The sequence below is a fragment of the Squalius cephalus genome (genome assembly GCF_949319135.1).
Source record: "Squalius cephalus genome assembly, chromosome: 20".
In the NCBI taxonomy this organism is placed as follows: domain Eukaryota; kingdom Metazoa; phylum Chordata; class Actinopteri; order Cypriniformes; family Leuciscidae; genus Squalius; species Squalius cephalus.
In genome coordinates this window covers 30,727,443-30,751,712 of record NC_137141.1, presented here as the reverse complement: position 1 = coordinate 30,751,712, position 24,270 = coordinate 30,727,443, and the positions used below count along the sequence as shown (strand labels likewise).

Below are 24,270 nucleotides of genomic sequence, written 5' to 3'. Positions count from 1 at the left end.
GGAATATATTGCTGGTAAAAAATTAGATGTCCTATTACATTTAGAAAATGAATTAGCTTAATTAACATTCTTGGGGACAAATAATTTGACCATGAATTGAAGCAGTGCACAATGCATCATATCATGAACAAGATGATGGAAAATCAATGCATGAATCAAACTTTCTTGAAATATCCCAATTTTCTGATCTTGCCTAGTTTCAAATCTACCAGAACACAGACCACAAAGAACTCCAATGTCTTTATTTCCACTAGTCGCCACATTGCATAACGGCATAAAGTTAAACTCGCCTCAGCTTTCATTGCCTCTCTGTTTCTATTGCTCATTGCCTGAAATCCCCAACTCTTAGTGAAGATGAATGACTTCTGGTCACGATTTGTTGCTGCAAAACTCTGTCAGTGTGAATGTCCCTTGACTCATTTTCTCTTTGAAATATTGCCTTCGTATCTCTCTCACCTCTCTTGTCCCAGTCCAGATGGGTGATGTAGTTCATGGATCCTTTGCACACACCAACCCTCTTGCTGTTCATCACGTTGTAAATATCCACAAAGCTGTCACCTGATGCCACAGCCAAATACTTGCCTGTTACTGTAATAAAAAAAAAATCAGATTTTCAATTTTGAGCTCTTATCATGACCCAGATATCACATTCTCATTAATATGTTAATACATTCCTGTAAATATTCGTTAATTACATTAGTGTATGTGAAGGTACAGAAATAGCTCATACTATCATACTGAATAGATCAGATGAAATAATTCAAATGTTATATTCTTGGTCTCAGTACTCTAGGCGTTTCCACTGTATCAATCTTTGGTTACACTTTATTTTAATGAGTCTTTGTTACACTGTAATTATACATTTAAGTACTGAGTAATATTCAGTAATTACATGTACTTACTATAGGGTTAGGATTAGGGTTTGATTTGGTTTACATGTAATTATGCATAATTTATAGTTAATAACTACATGTAACATATGTAACAATGACACTGTAAAATAAAGTGTTACCCAATCTTGTGTACTGAAATGAGTGTGTTAACTAACCAGGAGAGAAGCGTATTTCTGATATGATGTCTTTGCGGTGATGAAATGACACCAGGTCTTCTAGAGTGTCTGCGTTGACGATGAGGAAGCATCCATCATTGAGGCCCACAGCCAGAGCTTTCCCATCTGGAGAGAAGCAGCAACATCGCCCGCCTGCAAGAAGTTATAACCGTCAAATGCCATGTCACGTCAAGAACTTTTGTCATAAAAAATCTATCATGACAGCTGAAAAGACTGGTTCTCTTTATGAATCAATGTCGAAAAATGCCCATGAAGTAAGTTAAAAGGTTAGTTCAACTATCACCCATCACCATTTATTCACTTGTGTTGTTTCAAAGCCGTATGAATTTAATTCTTCCGTGAAATTCAAAAGAAAAAAATGTAGCTAAAAGTTCACGTCAATCTCTTCCGTACAATGAAAGCATTAGGTTATAAGTGTTTGTCTACGCCAAAATGACAAAAACGCAGCATAAAAGTAATATCTGTCGATATTGCATTTATATTATTGGTGGATAATTCTGAAAAAAACTACATTTTTTAGGATAATCTCTTGAACCTATTAAACAATCCTCTAATCATTGTGAAGTAAGTTATCATTCTTAATTAAAAGTAAATATGCAAAGACCCAGTGTACTCTAAGGATAACCATCATAATATAATTTAATTAGGGTTGATGAAGAGTTGATAGCTCACCTTAAGGAGTTGGCCTATCAAGCTTCATTTGATTAAATCGCTGGTCTATATAGTATTCCATGGATGAGCACCAATGGTTCCTTTTTGTAACCATTCCCTTTAGAGATTCTGGGCTAATATGATCTTGGGCTAATTTGCAAGCCGAGTGTTCTTTACTTAAGTTACATTTTTCAATGCAAACTGAGTTTCTGAACCATAACGAGGTCAAACAAGTGTAGGCCAAGCTTGGAATACAAATTACAAGACAAGTAGATAGATAACAGGCTATTTATAATCAGACAGAGGGGCTGATTTACTGTTACTGTTTGTAGACTGTAATGCATTTGTGCTTTGAATGTATGTCATTGAACAACAAGCTTTTCTATAGTTGGTCATGTTGTAATTTCTCCTTGTTACATCATAGTAGTTACCCTTGGCATGGTTTATTTTGCTGTAAGGGTTTTTAGACATTATATCACGGATGTACAAAGCTATATATTTTCAAAAAAGACAATTCTGGGGAATGTCTAAATGATAGTCGACTAGTTGGTTTTAAAGGGAAAGGTTAAGACTATATGACTTTGTATTGACTTTCTTTCTTCTGCGGAATATTTTGAAAAATGTTGTTGGTAAGCAGTTTTGGTTACCATTGACTTCTATTGTATGTGTATGTGTAACCCACTGAGACATTTCTCAAAATATATTATTTTATGTTCCACAGAAGAAATAAAGTCATACAGGTTTGAAATGACATTGAAGGAGAGTAAATTATGACAGTTTCATTTTTGGGTGAACTATCCTTTCAAGAAAAATCTTGTACAATTAAGCTGGCGATCCATTTGAAAATCTAATTTGAAGTCTGACAGTAATTGTCTTGAAATTGGTTGTTTACGGCTATGAATTGATGTAAAAGCAGCGACTGACGCACAATTCATTCCAACGCTTGTAAAAAAATAAATGCCTTTAATTGTAGTGTACTTCAAATCTTAAAAGTACATTTATTATAAACTATACTTGCAAATAATATTATATTAATCAAATAAAATGCAAGTGTGCTTTAAAAAGTACCCTTTCATGACACAAAAATTTGTAATTTGTAATGTGCAAGAAGTGCACTTAATGTGACATGAAGAACATGTAACATGCTTGATTATAACTTTAACTGTGTTATTTGATATTACACTTAAAGTTAATATTATTTGAATGTACTAAACTGCAACTTCATCATTACAAATGTAATGTAATTACTAATATATTTAAATATATGACACACAAATTTCAATAGAATTGACATTTATATTTTAGTTAACATAAATTCTTGCCAGTACATTCAGCAGAACACTTTAACCATATTTCAAAGATAATAGAAGTAATTATGAAATTAAATATAGAGCTAAACTAAGTCCAACATGCAAGTCTAAAATTGCATATTACATAACATGTACTTGTCCTACATAAGTGAGTCAAAAAGCACTATAAAGCTCTGCTAACTGTAATACATTTAAATCATAATATCATAATAAATTAGTAAAATGCAAAAAACATGCATTAAGTTTCTGAAAAAAAAAATACATTCAGTTCACACTTAAGTATGTTATTTCAGTAAATTATGCAGAACTAATACTAAACCTAACTCTAAATCTATAGTAAGTACAAGCGGTAATTAATATTAGCTCATATTACTCACCTTAGAACGTTTGTCAACCTCGTAGTATAAATGCTATTAATATTGTTAACTCATATTACTCATGCTTTATCACACTGCAACAAGGACACATTAAAATGAAGTCCTCTGAACACATGAAACAGTGGAAGTTTGTAATGTAGTGTAACGAGTAAGCATCTGCTTACCTTTCTTGAGTTTGCGTACGGCGAGCATGCAGTGGCTGGGGGAAAGGTCCCATATGCGCAGGGTCTTATCATCACTGACAGTGGCACACAGGGGCAGATGAGGGTGAGTGGCAAGACCCCAGACCTCGCCCTCCATGTGACCCTAAATACAGCCCACCACACACACACACACACACACACACACAATTTATTATACACTAACAAACCAACATAACTGTCATTTACTATTAATATTTTTAGTGAAATATGCTTTTTTATTTTAAGTTGACACTCAAAAGTGTGTGAATTAGAGTGAATGGAAATAACCAATTTATATTTGACTGAGTTATATTGTAAAATTAAAATACGGTATGCTGCTCTGCTATAATGCTAGTTTGTTTCAGTGCTAAGATATTGCTCAATGAACAAAGCAACATGCTTCAGAGTATTAATTCATGCAGTTATCCACAGACTAACCATAAGCCTCACTCTTCTGCACAATGGTAACGATCAAAACTTCAACATAATAGAAACTCTTTCACACGTCAAACATAACTGAACATTAAACATTAACAGATGTTTACCTTTACTCAAAAACATACAAAATAACACTTCATTTCAATATTTGCTCTCCAATTCCAGCCATGTGCAAAGCATGCTGGGAACTAACAATGGGTAGTAGGTACAATAGGTACAACAATAGGTAGCCTTTTTTTTCCTTCATTTTATCAGCTTAATCGGTTCCTTAATTCAAGCCAGAAAACGGTGTATGTTTCCTTAAAAAAAAAAAAATGGAAAATGTATTTATTAGAGATGTTATGAAATATTTTCTATACAACACTGAACCACAATTTTTTAGTAAAATATACACAATTATTTTTAATAATCACCTAATTTGAAATGAAAATTACAAGACCCATGATTAAATTTTTACAGTGTACTTTTCAGCACAAACACACCTCCGTCCATTCTATGAAAATTTTACTCATTATACACTATAAAAGACAGCAAATTCCATCGCACTTTTACTGCCAGAGAAATTCTCTTTAAAAGAGATGTTCATCTACATTTTTCATGTGAGCATGTCAGTAGAAATTCATCAAATGATGGAGAAGATCATTATAACTGGGCATATATCCAGATACAGTGTTAAAGAGCTGATTCAGGAGTCTGGAACACAGTGATGGAGTGATGCTGTACAGTCCCAGTATGGCAGGCGATGTTCACTCAGACTGCAGGCAAATCAGATCTTTTCAAGCAGACTGTCTGTACTTTTAATTGCAAGTGATCAAATAAGATTTGTGTGTCCAGACAACCAATCTATCTGCGTGGGTTGCTTTGGTAATGGCGTACTGTAGGAGTTCCCACGTATGTTACAAAGCTTTCAAAATGGATTCAGGAAAAATGGAGGTGCATCTTCTCACTCTCCATTGTCTCCAAATAAGTGACCTGTCGAGTTGGGGGAAAACGCTCAAATCTTTGGACAGACCATCTGAACATTGTATGAATAATTCCGGCATTTCCATCAACAGTTTTGACATTATTGTTGTGTGTCGCGTTAAAAGGCAGTTTTGAAATCCAATTTAAGTATTTCCAGACTGAGACGCATCTGTAAAAATGTGACTGGAATCGCATTTCACACCACCTCTATATGTGGTTTGAATAAGATTCGAAAAAATTCAATGTCATGTGTTTGTTCTTTTTTGTTTTTTTGCTGTCTAGACTTTCAAAACTCCATTTGGATAAAATCTGGATATGCAAAAACTCAGATTTTTGCTGGCAGTCTGAACATGGCCATTATCTCCCATATCCAATGAGCTATACCTTTACATTTTATTTAATTTATTTTTTATTTATTTTTGTGTGTGTGTGTCTATTGGATGCAAAACAAAAAATGTACATTCAAATAAATAATGCTGTCAGTGGGGGAGGAACGGATCAGGCAACACGGTTCGCCACGCATATGATTTGAGGATTAACTGCTAAATTTAACCATCATAGAGTGAAAGTTTATAATTTGGATGTGTTTCGACTTGCCAATTTACACATTCAAACAATTTTAGACGCAGAAGAAAAGGGGAAAATCGTGACTAACACACAAGAAGCGCGCAGAGAGAGAGACACATAAACTCAAAATTATGTCTAAATGCCCGTCTCGGGAAGTATTCTCTCGTTTATGTCATAAGTGAACAGTTATACAGTGAAAAAATTGTGTTATTTTACATTTATGCTTAATTATTCATTTCTGTACCTGAATACTACTGTTAGACTTTGTAACTTTATTTAGTATTATCTCTGCTTGTAATTTGTGTATTTGTTCTTATTTTATTACTGACTGTTAACTTGTTTTAGATAATGTGTGAACTTTATCAGTTAGGCTAGTTTTTGATGTAGTAGCTATTGAAGAACGTCAAGTTTTTTTTGCTGATCCGAAAAAGGATCCGATCCGTGGCTCAAAAAACGTAAATGATCTGAACCGTGAATTTTGTGATCCGTTCCACCACTAGCTGTCAGTGTGCACAATTTCCCCATAGTGTATTCTGCCATAAACTGGACGTGATGCACCCATGGGATTCATAAAAGGTTTTGCCAAAAAGCATTTCAGTGAGCAATAAATAAGAATTCAATTAAGCTCAATGTTTTCTAGCAGTGAGTAAGGACCTAGAAAAAGCTCTGAATAAGGCATATATACTTGCTAAATGCAACAAGCATTTTTTTTCTACACCCTATCGCTTGACGAATTAAAAAGCTGACATAATGCAATGAAGGGTATGTACCGACTGATATGTAACATTTAGTAGGTAAACAATGACTTCAATAACAAGCACCAACCTTTAACTAATGATTGCACCCGACTCTAAAACACAAGTCACACGAGACAAACAAATACACATTTAATCAGTGTCCAAAAACCAGCTGTTCCTTGCCATGCTGAAAACTAAACCACGGCTGTCTGAGTACAGAAATATTGGAAATCTACTCTTTTTGCCTGGTCTGCAGTCACTGCTGTTTACCATTTATTACAACAACAGCCCCGGGAACATTTCATTTGTCCCTGAAATGAAACTGGAGCAAAACATTACAAAGTGGTTGAGTGGTGAGGGCAGGTGCAGAGACAGACACTTGACTGACTCATTCATTCTCAGGCTCATTTACAGGTGCTGCTGTGAGAAAACAAAAATGGTAACAAGATTTTTAAAGGTACTAAATTGTGAAACATCATTACAAATATGCATTTAGGTATGTAAAAGTTTCAAAAGAAATTTCATTAAATATATTTATATGTTTATATATATTTTTACTTAATTTACCATAAATGCGTGTCAGTACATTTGGCAGTACAGCCATACTTCAGATGTATTTAAGTTCTACTTAAGTAGGATTCTAAAGCACTCTAAAGTTCAGTTAATTGCATTTAAATATAGCTATAATACATTTTCATTTAATTGAAATTAACATCCATTCAGATCATAGTTTATTCTTTTAAACAAGTATATTATTTCCATAATAAGTATGATATACTTCATTTTCACAGGGGTGAGTGTTAAACTTCAGTATCTAATTCATCCTTCACCATTTTTGAGACGGCCATGAATGATGTCTCAAATCAAGCGGGTTGTTGAAGAGAGGTGGGCTATTACTTTTCTAAGTAATAATATGCACTATTTCCCCCTAGCCAACAATAAAACAAGCACAAATACATTCTGAGTAATATTTATAAAAACTAGAACAACTCAATTTGTGTGTGTGTGCGACTGTGCATGTATTTCAAGTGTGACAAAACTGACAAGGTCTTGTACCAATCTGATGAATGCTCAATTTAAATAAAAGAAAAAATTAAAAGAAAATGAATTTCGTATCAAAATGACCCGAGGAGAGGATGAAGGTAAACTAATTTCTGTATTTGAGTAGGTTCACATCCAGGGATGCATGTGAGTTTATGTAACATGACAGGCCGCTCGAGGGTAAGACTTGTAAAGCTCAGTTTAATGAATCAACAAGGCCAACCGAACAGAAATCCTTCATTCAACCCTCATTTCTTACTGTGTTATTTATTTATTTATTTTCAGAATGGTCATGTTTCGTGGCTTGTCAAGCTAATCTGACAGCTGAATTTGTGCCTTACCTGAACCAGAAGAGTGATGGGCCCGTTTTTGTCCACCTCCAGAATCTCTCCGTTCTTTGTTCCTACAAGAATATGCCCATGACCCAAAGATATGGCACGAATGGAGGGGTTGTCCTCTAAAAGCAAACCTGCAGAAAGTGACATGCTATAAATAAACATGCATCCGTGACCTTGGCTTTCTATTTATTAAACACACTGAGTGTTCTTAGAGGATGCACGGAGGTATTTGACCTGATTAGCTTTAACAGCCAAGTTATTCACACCGTTAAAGCTATACACTGCAAGTATTTTAGTATTTTTGTTTTGTTGTCCAGTACGGACATCTAAACATTTTTAAAGGCAAAACAGTGTAAAATAAATAAATAAATATTATTTATAAGTAAAATAAACCATTTTAAGTTGTTTATAATAGTAATAATAATAACAACAATACTAATAAAAATATTATTATTATTATTATTATAAACAACTTAATAAATATTATTTATTTTATTTATAAATGCTTCACATTAGGGGGTTGTTTACATCTTAACTACATTTAACGACATTATATATATTTTTATTTATTTGTTTAGTCAGTCATTCAAACTTTACATTTGCAACCCCTTTGGCAAAGTTATCTTTTCTTGTTTTAAGCATAAACCTGATTTATGCAAGAAAAATAAACTTTATTATAGATACACTCTCTAAAAAGCCCTATTTGCTGAACACAAAAGAAGATATTTTGAGGAATATGGGTAACCAATCAGTTTATATGCCACATTGACTTCCGTGGTAGGAAAAAAAAATACTATGGAAGTCAATGGGGTCCATCAACTGTCTGGTTACCGACATTCTACAAAATATTTTCTTTTGTGTTCAGCAGATGAAAGAAATTCATACAGGTTTGGAACAACTTGAGGGTGAGAAAATTATGACAGAATCTTCATTTTTGGGTGAACTGTCCTTTTAAGTCCGATTATCTCACGGTAGAGTTTTTTAAGTCCCGCTCCCGCTGGGGTTATATCCGCACCCACCCGTTCCCGATATATACACTCTTTGTTCACCCGCTGTCTGCTTAGAATAATTTTCTTCCCGACCTGACCATCCCGCTAAATTTAGATCTCGTTTCCAGAATTTCACATTTACATTTCCACAGAGAAAATAAAAATGTAGTCTGCACAAAAATTGTATTTATTATTTTATTCGCCTTGTCAAGATACAAAATTTAACACTTTTAGGCACTTATCACATTGCGCAAAGGGCATCTGCGTCTATGATACATGAAAAAGACTCCCATACATCAGACTTGCCTGACGTGGGTTTCTTAGCAGTAAACTGACCATTTTCCAGTCCAAGTTGAACGTCCTTCAAGGACAGCGCATCCACACTTTGCTCTGCCATCCTTTTTGAGGGCCGTATATTTACGGGTGCATAACGGTCCTGAGTGCAGGGCAGGCTGTAGCCTATACCGGGTGGTCGATAAGATTAAGATTAAGTAAAGCGAAGATATGCTGTTCTGAAAGGACGCCGGGAACGTGATATTGAATGACCGACCGCTCCCGTTCAAATTACACCAGAGTTACCGACCGCTACCGTGTTTTAGTCGGAAATTTAATCCCACGGCGCAAAATATCTGGTCGGGTCCCGGGACAGCCGCGGGAATGCAGACCTGACTCACGGTATTCTGTTCCTTAAGTAGCCTAAGTGTAATTTGTAAAATTAAATTGTCACTCAAGAAATGCAAGTGACGTCCTCACCTTTGGATCCTGGGGCCAGCACCGATCGTTTTATGGCATATGTCTTGAGGCATCTTTCAAACGTGTCGTCCCACAAAGCCACTATTCCATCTTTTCCACCAGTCACGAAACCCTTAGAAACAATATATTCGCATTTTATTTCTAAGCGCATTTAAAGAGAAAATGACTCCTGTTTACTGTTTGAAGCAAAATCTGATACCTTCTCCAGGGCATGCATGCTGAAAACAGGCCCATCATGAGCTTTGACGGTTTTCACCAAGAACATATCTCTCCAGATGCAGATGTCTCCAGCGCAGGTTCCCGAGAACACCATTTCTTCAGACCAGCCATACACCGCGCACATCATGGTCTCGGTTTTTCCCATGCTGCCCTTCTTCCCAATCAGTCCGCCACCTGAGAACATCAATGGTTTGTGAGATGACCTCAGATCTACAGTGTACAGTGATTCACATATTTCACAAAAAGTTTATAGTCTTACCTGCTTTATGCCAAAACTTCATGTGTTTCACTCCAGCGGTGATCAGTTTGTCTGGCACGTACGGGTTGATTTTAATGACAAATATTTTGTCCTTACTTCCCCTTTAAATCAAAAAGAGAGACATTTAATTTGTTATGCTGAAACCTAAAAAGGATGAATCGAACAGCCCTTACTGATTTTGATGGGTTTAAAGGTTCACAGCGGGCACTGTAGGGCTGTAATTGACCTGTCTGAGTGCCAGGGGACAGTGGCTGTCTGTGGTTTAGCATTAGGGCCCGATGTGGAGCGGGCAGAGCACTGAGCAGTGACTGCACTGTCAGGCCCTATTTACTTCCACCCGCACAAGCATCCTCTCGACCAGAGAAAGCCCCGGGGAAGAGTCGCTGAACTCAAGAGCATACAGACAGGGGTATACAAACGCTTCAGACTGTAAGAGGAGGTATAATAATCCCTGAGAGGATGTACATTACACTGTTTTACCATGGTAAAGAGCTGTAGTTGCTTGTAACGGTAGCATAGGTGCATCTATACTAGATTTTCTTGAGAAGTATTAAGTCGTTGCCACCACAGTGCTAGGACGTTGTGACTACTTGCCAGGGATTTCCTGTTTAATATTTAGAGGGAAATCTCAAATCTCAAACCCATGTTTGAGCAATTATAATAATGATTACTTGATAATGATTACATCAAGGTTCAAGTCGAACACACGTAATGTCTTCTAGGCCTCAGCAGCAAATACAGTGTTTGAGGGCAGATCAAAGTAGACGTCGATGGCCGGCAGCCAATGAGGTTCATAATCTGACATTATGCAAATTTGATACAAACCTACATAGGTTTGTGCAGGAAGAAATATTGGAATTACTGACAACTCAGTTTAGGCAGTTCAGAACCAGTTCTTTCTTTAGTGAGACAATGACGAAATGTATCACGCACTTTGATCTTTTAAAATTTGCAGATCTTTTACATTCACAAACAGCTACATAACACACTACATGAAAGGTAACCCCCCCCCCCCCAAAAAAAAGCATAATAAAGGGCGCTTTAACAATACTAATTTACAGAGACTGATAAGAAATCATGAGATAATATCATCGTCATACTATAATTTAAGAAATATTTAATTTGAAAAAACATCCTTATCAGACTTCACACAACTTTAATTAACAACTAACACGACATTCTGACAGAAGGATGAAACAAACCAGTCGTATCATGAAAATCACTCCTCAGGGAGAGAAAAGGCGATTTCTCCTGAGGTAATGATCATGCTGAGATAAAGACTGCATGATAAACAGGATAATGTCATGAAGAAGTGCTGAGATGCTACTCTGCAGAAATGGACTGATACCAATATATTTTAGAGGATGTAAATATACATTTTGCATGACAAAATAATAAAGTTTATCTGGGAAAAATGTATTTCAAAGAATGTGGCTGCTTGGTGAAGGAAACACAACATTTCTCTTTAATCCCCAAGAAATAGTTTGATGAGTGCAATTTACTTTTCATGTGTTCCTATTGAAAGAGGATGTTGGAAATGGAAGATATCAAATTACTGTCTACGTTTTTAAACATTCAAGGGGTTTAGTTAACAACATAGCCTGAAAGTAGGTAAACATGTAGTATTGGGGGATGGACATAATTTTAGACACCATTTTATTGGACAAAATTTTCTATACGCCCCTGTATACAAGATAATTCATCAATACTTTTGTCCATTTTTCTGTAAGATAAATACAGTGAATTTCTCAGCTTTTAAGTGTATTTGTCAGCTTTTAGGAGTACACTATAACTTGCCCCAAGCTAGCAAACATGCACTACAAGCCAGAAAACTTGCATGCCTAATTCACTCACCGGATGGTGGAGAGCTTCTCTCCTTTCCTCCATTCCCAAAGGACGATGGTATGATTGTCATCCAGACCCACTGAAGCCAGCCTCTTCCCATCCGCTGCAGAGACAGACATCATACCGCTCTGATATCACTCAACATCAGGCAAAATAACAGCTACTAAATCAAGTAATGTCATTATGACTTTATACCATCTCCACCCTGCTAACAATGAAACAAGACATCTCAAGTAATACGATGTGACAGCTAACAAAGACATTGCTCCAGTGGAAATATCAGTTTGATGGGATCTAATAAGAATAATCATTTATGTTTAGGCCTGTGACATTGACATACTTGGAGGCTTTGCTATTTTTACTTTGTCAATAGAAGCTCTTCTATACACCTGACTCACTGATTTTAATCAAGAAATATGTATAGTTTAATATAAATTGTAGATTTGTTCACAGAGAGTGTTTCAGCAATTTCAGAAATACCACTAGTTTGACATAAAAATAAATAAATGTGATCAGTAGTATTACATGTCAATCACATGCAATTTCCTGCATAAATTGACGGTTCTAGGCTAGAATGAGCTTCCAAATGGACAAGATTATGTGTCATAGTCAAAAGTCTGTATGTGCAAGAATACAGTAGAGCATGGTGCTTGCATCGCCCGCCAAGGCCATGGGTTCAATTCCCAGGGAATGCAAGAACTGATAGAAATATTTATACCTTAAATGCAATGCAATCAATTCACGTTTGATATAAAAACATCAGTGAAATGCATAAATGTAAATACATTGTTTTTACCTAGGACAAAGTTGTTTTATAACAATTATATTTTACTTAACTTTAAAGCTTTTACAGAGTGCTTCCTTTGTAGCCTATTTATGACTCAACTGTTTGATTGTCTATTTCCTATTGTAAAAATTCCATACACTTGTATAATGACTATTATTGGTAATTAAATATTATTGTTCAATAAACAATATTTCAAATACCTGGTATTGAAAAATGGGTTAGGTGTAAGGTTAGGATTGTGAAAAGACAACGCCTTCCCCCAGACAACCTCCACCGGTTATCCAGTTTGGATTAGGAGGGACGCAGAAATGCACTGGCCGGTGCAGGTTTTGTTGAGGCTGATCCACCCGTACCGCTGATTGTTTCAAGACCCAGGACAGCCCAATCTTATATAAATTAAGCCCATCGCCTATGACGGGTGGGTTTAGGTATGTTGAAAGAATTTAGTCCTAATCCCCTGTGAGGGTTAGGTTTTAGTGCTTGTGCAGATGCAGGGGTAGCCCAATTGCATCCTAATTACGTCTCCCTCCTGTGAGGGTTAGGTTTAGGTATGTTAAAAGAATCTGGTCCTAGTCCCCTGTGAGGGTTAGGTTTTAGTGCTTGTTCAGATGCAGGGATAGCCCAATTGCATCCTAATTACTTCTCTCCCTTGTGAGGGTTAGGTTAAGGTATGTTTAAGCCTAATGGTATAATAGCATATCAACCAGAGCCCAATCCCCTATGACAATGGGTTAGGAAAAGGATTAAAAACCAGAACAACACCAACGTGTTTATAAAACAATCTGTCTAACCCTATTCATCCAAAGAACACATCTTCAGTGGTGTATCTCAGGATCATTGGGTGTTTTGGCTCTTTAAACACCAGACACCCTCCTCTGAGGCGGCCCGCCAAAGGGGATCAATCCTTGGCGTGTGTCTTTCCCTAGCCAAAGTCTTCTATTGATCTCATGATCCAAGATGGCTGACAAAATTAAACTAATAAGACCAAAACCGTTCTAGCCACCCTATTTAGTCTCGTAAACGTTACCGTAAAAAACTTATGCCCTAACTAACCTCCATCTTTTTACCCCCTTTTTTATTCCTTTTTATATAAAGGAATAAGGACATTCTACCGAACTACCCGCAAGTGCTGAATTAATACTCACACAGGTCAGTTTATTAGATGAATGAAACTTGTGAGGCAACGCAGTGCTGTTTCACTTGGTCTACACTATCACACTAAACTGCATTTGAATGTGTTGAATATAATGTTATTCAATGTGTTAGTTTGTTGTCTGTATGAGACTAGCAGTAAGCTAGATCAACATTAGAATAACATACAGATCATATTTCATTTCATCATGTTGAGCTATATAACATTGATTAGTTTTATGTACATTTGCTCACCTGTCTAATAAAGTACATGCAAGACGTCTCTGTCAAGTCGAAGTCTGTCATGGACGTGGAGCTCTCGTTATTTTGAAAACGCCACGCTGATATTGATCCTCGTTTTAGTTCACTTTTTGTCCAAAAGTCTGCTTAATGTTTGAACGAAACAAAAACAGCGTGCCGCTAGACGTAGCGCAGTTGTCCACGTCTGTCGCTATGGTTACTATGGCAGTACGAGCGGAAACCAGGGATAACGCAGATATTACGTCCCTGACAGGCGACAAGTGAACATGGATGAGCCATTATTTAAAATTGGAATTTCTCTGAAATTAAAAATCTTTGGGACCTTTTGGGATATTGTAAGTATTCAACTGCAGGAAATATATCACACTGTGCAAGTGATTTTTGGATATTTTATTACATCACATGATATTATATTTTTTTGGTGCTGGTTTCGAACTCAAGTCTCCCTGTTTCTCCCTCACCCTCTCTAACCACTACTCCTGTCTCATAACTAATGACTAATCACCCCCATATCCACCCCCATCCACTCATGCTGCCCACTTACCCAATCCATCTGTCTTTTCAGGCCATCCTCCAAGGTAATATATTCCTCTCATGGAAACCATCTCTATTTATTATTTTTTTATTATTCTTTTAATTCTTTTATTTTTTTATTATGTTACTTTTATTTTTTTACTACTACTACAAGGACTTTCTACACTTTTGGGTCGCAGCCCCTTCCCTCCAATCTAACCCCTTATTATATTCCTTCTATAGCTATCCCCAAAACATTTTTATTTATTATTTATCGGTTTCATACCCCAATGTCCCTGTTCTCTTGCTACCCCCTAGTTCAATCCACCATACCACTTTTGAGTTTTGGGGAATACTCCCCTTTAAACAAAAGACACAACTCCATATTATTTCTTCCAATCGTTTATTAACCTTCACCAGTTTCTTATATTGAGCCCCTTTGGAAACCCTGTGTCCAGTTTCCTAATTCAGTATCTCTCCCTCTTCCGCCTTTCTTTCTTGTCCCATTCTGGATTGTGCTCAAGCCCACATATCTTGAGGTTTTGGACCCCATGTCTCTGAAAATGAGGTACAAGGTACCCCTTCCGACCTGTCCCTTTCTTCACCGTAGACCTATGTCCCCAAATTCTGGTGAGAATAGAGTTCCCTGTTTCCCCCACATATCGCATTCCACATCAGGAGCATCGGATCAAGTAGACACAATTACTACGGTTGAGAAGGATGACCTGAGTGATCCTATGCATTCCCCTCTGTCCTCCTCTCACCAAGGTCTCATGAGTTTTGGCTGGAGCTGCATTGTTTGCTGGACCCAGTTTGCTGTGCAAAAGCATATCCAGCAAATTCCTTCATTTTATAGGCCGCCACCATCCTATATTGCATCCCCAGTTCCTTGTCCTGGGAGAACCTTTAAAAAGTTTCTCTTTACTCCCACGGCTAATCCTTTGGCCATGCCCGAGAATTTAACAATCAGTGGAAGCACTTTTTTATGGAGGGCTTGGGTTCTCCCTTCCCCCATTCTTCTCTCCTCTTTCGCCGCCATTCTTAGGAACTGTCTGAAATATCCCCTCCTCCTCAGGGTCTCCATCAGGGTTTTAACAGATGCAACCCAATTACTTTCTCTGTTGCAAATCCTTCTGAACCTCAGAAGCTGAGCCTTAACAATCCCTTTGAATACGTGAGTATCGTGATGGCTGCCCCGATGGAGCAAGGCGTGGGTATCCGTGGGTTTAAAGAAAACTTTTACATCCAGTCTACTGGTGTCCAAAACCCCAGGTCCCTTGTATACGGTTGTGTCAAGAAAATCAATCCTATCTGGCTTCAATTCGTATTTTACCTGGATGGATGGTTGATGTTTATTCAAGGTATGTACACTACACACTCCAGCCAGTCCCCCTCTGTGCCTTCCCAGACTCCCCAAACGTCATCTAAATATCTGACCGACTCCTCCCATTCCACCATATAGATATTCGCATAAGCCGGTGCAAACCTCTTACCCATCGCCATCCCTTTAACCTGGAGGTTACTGGAGCACCTCCTAACTGCCTCCACCCTCCTTTCCGACTCAATGTTCATGTAAAGACTCTCCACATCCATGGTGAAGAGCCTGGCGTGGGGGCTAATCTTCAGCCCCTGGACTTTCTTCAAGAACTGATAGGTATCCCTAATGTAACCTGGTGGAGAGTGGATTCAGGTAAGTTGTAATAAGCTCAGCCATCCCGTAACTCTCACTCCCACAATCCGATACTATCGGCCTCCCAGGAGGGACATCTGGGAAAGGTCAGATGGTCCTCTCCTTATGCACTTTGGGTAGCAAATAAAATCTCCTCTCCCTAGGCGTATCTTGTCCTATGATATATTGGACTTGCCTTTTGGTTAAGGTCCCTTTCTTCTGTAATATTTGTATCTCCCACTTAATCAATTTCCCTGACTCCAAAAAAATTGGCTTCTCTAATTCCTTGTAAAACTCCCGGTCTTCTAGTTGCCTCAGGGCCTCCCTCACATACTGCCCCCTATCCATGACGACCACAATGCTACCCTTATCTGCCGGCTTAATCACCAAGGTGCTGTCCTCCCTAAGTCCTTTCAGGGCCCCCCATTCCCCCTTGGAAAGGTTCCAAGTTTCCGGGACTTCCTTCATCCCGTTCATAATTTTCTGATCCCCTTCTATAATCTCCAGAACTACTTCCAGCACCTGACTCCCACTGGGTTCCCACCCCGATCTTATCGTGGATGGTCCCTCCCTCTTCTCCAAAAAAAAAACGGCTAATTTTAACAGACTATGGTACTCTGTAAGACCTGCCTCTGCCTCCAACCTATTCCAACTATTCCCACCCATCCCTGTGCCTCTAGGGACGAAGGACAATCCCCTCTATAAGACTGACATCTCCATTTTATTTATTACTCTTGTTTGGGAGAGGTTCACCACGGTCCCCATACTCTGGTTCACTGGGTGCCTCTCCCCTATGAGTTTAAATGGACTGACCAGTGCTTCCACATTGCCCAGCCTGTACTCCGAGTCCAATGGGTCATGTCCATTTCCGTTCGAAATTTTTGGCTGGGGAGGATGTCTATTGTCTTCCCAGTGCTGATAATGTGTGAATTAATCTGATTCAGGATCATGATTTGCTTTTTCGCAGATATGGGGCCAGTGCGCACCCGGGTAGCACATCACCTGAACCCTTTAGTCCCACACGGTGGGTAATCTGGCCATATTCAAGTTTCCCAAAATCAATACTGGTCTCTTTGGTTGTAAAGACCAATTCTTAATTTTACCCCCTCCATGGTCCTGCCTTTGGAACATGTTCCATTCCATTGATTCCTTTTTTTTCTTCTTTTCCTCCCCCTGTGACTCTTCCTTATCCTGCTCCATCATTCTTTTCCTCTACATTCCAGTGTTCTCCTCTCTCCTTCCTCTAGACCCATTCCCTTCAGTTGGGACAAAACTTCCTCCTGGGTTGAGGTATAATGCTTCCTCAGGATGTATAGGCTTTCACAAAGCCACCTCCTAGCACTCCCGTAACTCTTCCAGCATGTTGTGGGTGCCAGGGCTGCTGACACTACCACCACCCCCAGCCACCTGGCTACCTTCTGCAGGGACCTCGGCCCTGGTTCCTCCTCCGTCTCTCATAAGTTGTTTATGTGGTGAGTGATTTTAATATATTTGTGTATTTGTCAGACCATGAGCTTGAAACAATCGTCCCTATCCATTTCAACCTATAAAAGGACCCAAAAAAATGTATTATTAATAATAATAATTATTATTATTATTATTATCATCATATTAATAATCATCATCATAACCACCATCTCTCCTTTTTTAATTTTATTCTTTCCTTTACCCAATCAGATACAGCATCCTACTTCAATCTCCCCTAAACCCTCTTAAATCCTACCACCCCTTATCTCTCCCAAAGAATACGAAATCTTAGACTGGATTTACTCCTGACCAGCGAACCTCACCACCCTCCGAAGAGTCATGGTTCAGTAATCCTGGCCAAGCATCATACTCCCAAGAGACTCTTCTCCTTATCTTCCTTATCTCTCCTGGACCCATTCTTACAGGCCCACCTACCTCTATCACTCACTTTCCCTACTCCTAATCCCTGCCCAGGAGTACAAAATCTTCAACTGGATTTTACTCCTGACCAGTAAACCTCACCATACTCAGAAGAGTCATGGTTCGGTAATCCTGGCCAAGCATTGTACCCCCAAGAGACCGTTCTCTTTTTCTCAACCCCCCTTATCTTCCACCAACCAAACAAAACAAAAAAAACATCTACTGGACCATCCTCAAATCTCCTACAACCCCATGCCACCCATACCTGCCAGAGAGCACGAAACCTTCAACTGGGTTTACCCTTGACCAGCGAATCAAACCACACCCCCGAGGAGTCATGTCCCAATAATCCTGGCCAAGCACCACACACCTAAAAACAGTTGTCTTTCTTATCCCCTCTCATGCTAATCCCCAAGACTCAAAAAAACTACCAGCCAGCTTACTGGCTCGGGCTGAAATTGAACCTTATGAGAAAAACGAGCAGGCCTCCCCCAAGAGCCTGACTTGGTTTCTTGTTCTCGCTCCCTCACTCGATTCCCACCCGGATCACCCGGTTCAGAACCAAGTGAGGCAGTGTCTTCCTAATCTACCACGACAGTTGGTTTGGTGGAATACTTTGGTTTTCCTCAGCCTCCCCAGGTTCGAAGGCACTCGCTAGGTTAGGATTGTGAAAAGACAAATCCTTTCCCCAGACAACCTCCACCGGTTATCCAGTTTGGATTAGGAAGGACGCAGAAATGCACTGGCCGGCGCATGTTTTTGTTGAGGCTGATCCACCCATACCGCTGATTGTATCTTTTTCTTCAAAAATCCAATCTTATTGTTCCCTTAGTTTTCAACAATTACAATCGGTTTATTTTCCTGCGTTAACATCAGACCATTTTTCCATGGTTGTTTCAAGATCCGGGACAGCCCAATCTTATATAAATTAAGCCCATCGCCTATGACGGGTGGGTTTAGGTATGTTGAAAGAATTTAGTCCTGATCCCCTGTGAGGGTTAGGTTTTAGTGCTTGTGCCGATGCAGGGATAGCCCAATTGCATGTCCCTCCTATGAGGGTTAGGTTTAGGTATGTCAAAAGAATCTGGTCCTAGTCCCCTGTGAGGGTTAGGTTTTAGTGGCTTGTGCCGATGCAGGGATAGCCTAATTGCATGTCCCTCCTATGAGGCTTAGGTATAGGTATGTTAAAAGAATCTGGTCTTATTTAAGCGCAATTATATATATTAAGCGAAATCTCAGCCTCTTACTCAAGTCAATACATAGTGCATTCAGGGATGAAAAAAGTTCTTAAATAAAGAGATTATTTGAACTGAATCTGACGATGCACTTCAAAGAGATCAGTGCATTGACCAGCGCAGCTGATGCCTGTCATTTGTAAATCACATTTACAATATTTTATTTCTACAGCATTTATCAATATTTGTTAATGTTAGTAAATAAAAAAATACACTTGTACATTGTTTGTTGATGTTAGTCCAAAGTGCTAACAGATACAGCATTTGTTTTAAAAATGTATTAGTAAATGTAAAAAAATTAATTAAATAAGGTTAATAAATGCTATAGAAGTATTGTCCATTGTTAGTTCATCTCAACTAATGTAGTTAACTAATGTTAACAAATTTAACCTTTTTGTAAAGTGTTGCCACAAACACCTCTAATAATTGAGATACAACAACTGAGTTTGTTACGATTAGTAAAGTATTCATTAGCATTCCGTACCTGAGAAGTCAAGTGCACAAACCCCAAACTGATGGAATCCTTTAAGTACAGACAACGGCTTCAAAAACTCTGTTTCCCATATATGAATGGACGAATCACGGCCCACCTGTGTAAGAAACAAACACAGATGTTAAAGTGCCCAGACCAAAAGGTGAAGTGAAGCGATTTTGATGTATTCAGTAGAGAAACCTCTCTGCTTTGTATGCTGTTGCTGACAAAAACAGACATGTGTGCAGTTTTACTGTACCTGGCCTGTGGCTACATAGTCTTTGACAGGGTGGATGGCCAGACAGAGGATTTCATCATCATGGCCCAGGTAAAAGCGCTGTGTGTTCTGTTGTCTGTTGTACACCACTCCCACAGCCGCCACATGATACACAATCTCACCGGTCTGAGTGTAGAAGAGGTTACTTCTGCAGTCATAACCTCTGTAACTGGAACACACACACGCACACACACACACACACACACACACACGTTTACATGTTTTATGGGGACTTTCTATGGACATAATGATTTTTATGTGTAAAAACTGTATATTATATCCCCTAAACCTACCATCACAGAAAACTTTCTGCATTTCTAGATTTTCAATAAAACATCACTTAGTATGATTTATAAGCTGTTTTCCTCATGGGAACCAAAAAAATGTCCCCATAAGGACAAGGATTTCAGATATTGCCAAACATAGGGTTTACCAGGACACACACCAACACTGCAAATGTTTTCACAAACATAGGTCATTCTATACAAGAATGAGTCACTTTATATCAGGGGTGCCCAATCCTGCTCCTGGCGATCGACTGTCCTGCACAGTTCATCTCCAACCCTAATCAAACACACCTGAAGCAACCAATTAAGGTCTTCAGAGCACGTCAGGATCAATTGAAAATTAAAGGCAGGTGTGTTTGATTAGGGTTGGAGATGAACTGTGCAGGACAGTCGATCGCCAGGAGCAGGATTGGGCACCCCTGCTTTATATAATACATGGATGTACGGATCTATCTGAATTAAATTATTTCTAACCAAATTTGGGAATTTTTATCATTCTCATTGATCTGAATTTTTTAATCCATTCACCAAAACAATTTACTCTGTTGGTAACTTTAATATGGTATGTGTCAGCAAGTAAATGCTTTTTTTTTTTTTGACTGAATGAGTCACTCAATTGACTTGTTACAAAAACACATAGTTCACAACCGAAATAGTTTTATTATACTTTGCATTAAAATATTAAAATGTGCATGTCTACAAATCTACAAAGCGACTCCCAGATAAAAAAAAAATTAAGTTGTGATTAAAAAAAGAGATAGAGGTAATGAATAATATTTTCCTGCATTTTGTGATGTGTATCTACTGTATTGGTAGCCGATTGATTTTGAGATGAGGGCGTTGCATTTAAAAATGAAGGCAAATGAACGTGCACTAGCAGGGAAGGGGTTCAAGCGGAATAAATGATCGGAGAAGTCTGGCTTACGTCACCAAAGAGAAGTCATTTTTATTGGAAGATCTAGATATGACTATTTTGATCAAACATTATGAGGTAAAAAATTTAAAAAGTAATCACATGCACGGACAAATTGTTTACAATGTATAATACACATTTGAAAATAGGGAAATTTGTATCCATTTTGTGAATTGCTGAGCATGACTTTTATTGAGCTTTAGAAAAGCAACACTGGCCTAAATAAATGTCAAAAATGTCCTTACATCATTTTAATTGATTATGATCATTGTCATTTTTCACAATTTTTCCATCTCTGCTTACAGCACTGTGAATGTATTAGTGCCGTTTTGACTTATCAATAAATAAATGGACAAATAAATGGAGACAAATTGTTTTTTGAATTTTATCCAGTGACTTAAATTGCCTTGCTTCTGTAAACCATTGAATAACCTGATCTGAATATTCTCCTATCCATCATCTCTTCATCCTCTAAAGTCAGATTCAGGTCTGCTACTGTAGCCCGTGCACAGCTTCACTGAGCAATCACAACTATTACTGCCATGTTCTTAAACTTTAATCCGTAACTCTTAATCCATCTGATGACCTATGGATGCACTTGAAACAAACGGTACAAATTTGCAGTTCAGCTGTGGTTGACACTGCAGCCCTTTGAGCTCATCTGTGTGTTCTTCAGAAGGATTAGCACGCAATAAAGACAAAAATTGATAGACAACTGTGAGAGTTGTGAGTCCAACCCAATCCAGCTTCCAGTACAACTTCTACTCTAATGTTCTGCAGCAGGTGAACAGCACAAGACTTTCACTGTCTTTCACTGTCTTCCTGCACTCCAACTCATCGCCAAGTAGTTGGAAAGCATGAGCTTATGTCATAAGATAGTTTTAACTACCATCAGTCTGCCATATAAAGTGTGAAAAGAAAAGACTGCTGTCCATCAGCATCACTCTGAGTCAGAGAGGCAAAGGTATTGGTAATGTCAAAGAACCTCATCTTAACTTTGTGTGAACTACTGGTCTACAGCTAGTCCCTAAGGGTGCTATGACTCAACTTTGGGACTGACACAGGCACTTCCCAGAGCTGTGGCATACATTTGTTTTTGTTTTTTAGCTGGTTAAACCTTGTTGCAGATTTGCAGGTGCATAACTAACTTATGAAAGCTAAATGGAGACCTCCTTACACTGTCTCTACACTGGAGACGTGTCCTATTCGAAAAAATCGCTCCCAATTAAATGGAGCCAATTTAATTGAATGCAGAAAATACTCTATGCGAAATAAAACCAAATTTATTTACAAATATGTGTAATATTTGCTATGAATTTTACTTTCTGTAATTTTTACAAATTTTGGTGGTACATAAAAGTCAAAACTTTAGAACTATGATTTTTCTAACTTTTTATAATTTGTCTAACTTTATAATAAAATAGAACTAAAAAAAGATTATCAAGAGTAAATATGCAAAATATAAAGAAATGCTTGAAAATATTTAATATTAATATTTTATTAATATTGATTTTTTATATTATCTGAAATATTAATATTATGACAGAAACAAAACAATATTTAAAATAATACATAAATAAATTATATTATATTATATTATATTATATCAATTATAACACAGTATATTTATATTGTATACAAATATTGTATCTTGGTGTTATAATAATGCCTAACAAAAAGTAATTCCTTGCAGGAATAAGCAGATCATAGTGGTCAGACTGTTTGTAACATGATAGCTGGTTTGTGTACAAACAGTATACTACTAATACTGTTTATGTTTGGGGGACAAACTCTGAGTAGTACTGATTGATTTTCCATCCGTTCAGTACTTTTGAGAGCTCCTCAAATAACAAACCACATTGGCTGAAGCACTTACCCATGAATAAAGTGCAACCGCATTCCACTGGCTGGAGCTCTTTCCCTCTTCTTCATGGCCATGGCACGATGCTTCTCCTTACACTGCTCTTTAAGTTGAGGTAGATCTTCTTTGTAAACCTGAACAACACATTTTCATCATAAACCACACACAGAACTGAGGAGGGAATTTAACAGGATCCATGAGAGAAAGGATTTGCTGTCAGGTTTTGATAAGCATACAGTATGTTTAAAACAATTACTTGTCATCACAAACCTGTCGTCGGTAAGTATGTTGTGTTTCCTGTTCGATTTCAGAGTCCATCTCAGGCACGTCTGACTGATCCGAGTCGGATTCCTCGCTATGTGAGTCTATTAACGTCTCTGTAAGATGGAGAGGGCAAAATTACACCTCCTGCAATGATTATGCATTCCACTCAAGTAAAACAAATAAATGAATTAACAAATTAGCAACGATTCTATTTATCATGATCTCCTAAGAAACCCTGAGTAACTTATTAGGCATTCCTAAGTGCTGCCCCTCCTCTTTATAGATTTATCACTAAGAAAACTGCTGATGGCTAATAAACAGAATTGCCAACGTGAGCACTGAGAAAACCATTAGGAAAATGAACAGCGAGCGGCATGCTAGACTGAGCAGCAACATGCAACGAAAAAAGACAAGAAAAAGTAGACCCATTTGCATTAGTGATGGTGTTTTGCTTGTATAATCTAGCACATATTTCAGGAGCACAGCCATCGCATCAATATTCATTTATTTCTTCAGTAGATTCTGACATAATTCAAGAGTAATCTCTAATAATGCTAATTACCCTAGTGAAAAATACCTATACCAGAATGTATTTAAGATACATTTACTTCCTACTAAGTATAGTACAAATCCATAAACATATTTACTGACATATCACTTGAGACTTACTGAAATAAATATTATAATTAAACTTTATTTGGAGTACTTCTTTATTGCACAATGCACATTTACTAATATTAAGCCTAAAATGTGTTTTAATATCACAATTTGCAAGTATATGATCACTGTATAAATGCAATCTTTAAATGCAAGACATTTAAAGTGTACCTAAAGTATACCTGCAATAGATCCATTATAGCACAATCAAATGTAGGCCTACTTCAGTATATCTTTAGTTGGACTTCAGCACTACTTCCGAGTAACTAAAGTGCATTAAGTATAAAATTAGTTGTTCCAATTTAGCAGTATACCAAA

At 37.8% G+C, this 24,270-nt stretch overlaps 1 protein-coding gene across 2 annotated transcripts in view; it reads right to left on the bottom strand.

The window, feature by feature from the left end:
- Positions 1–24,270, bottom strand: part of eml5 (EMAP like 5) — a 103,106-nt gene that overhangs the window by 25,559 nt on the left and 53,277 nt on the right. For both annotated transcript variants that reach the window (XR_013819331.1, XM_079852459.1), the window contains exons 12-23: positions 23,302–23,408; positions 23,047–23,165; positions 19,953–20,139; positions 19,706–19,811; positions 11,748–11,841; positions 9,894–9,994; positions 9,615–9,808; positions 9,416–9,527; positions 7,677–7,804; positions 3,572–3,713; positions 1,049–1,201; positions 457–588 (exon numbers count right to left, since the gene is read on the bottom strand). Coding sequence is in view for 1 of the 2 variants with exons in the window: in XM_079852459.1 (XP_079708585.1) it covers positions 457–588; positions 1,049–1,201; positions 3,572–3,713; positions 7,677–7,804; positions 9,416–9,527; positions 9,615–9,808; positions 9,894–9,994; positions 11,748–11,841; positions 19,706–19,811; positions 19,953–20,139; positions 23,047–23,165; positions 23,302–23,408 (1,575 nt within the window). In the remaining variant the exon portion in view is untranslated. The remainder of the gene's footprint in view (positions 1–456; positions 589–1,048; positions 1,202–3,571; positions 3,714–7,676; positions 7,805–9,415; positions 9,528–9,614; positions 9,809–9,893; positions 9,995–11,747; positions 11,842–19,705; positions 19,812–19,952; positions 20,140–23,046; positions 23,166–23,301; positions 23,409–24,270) is intronic.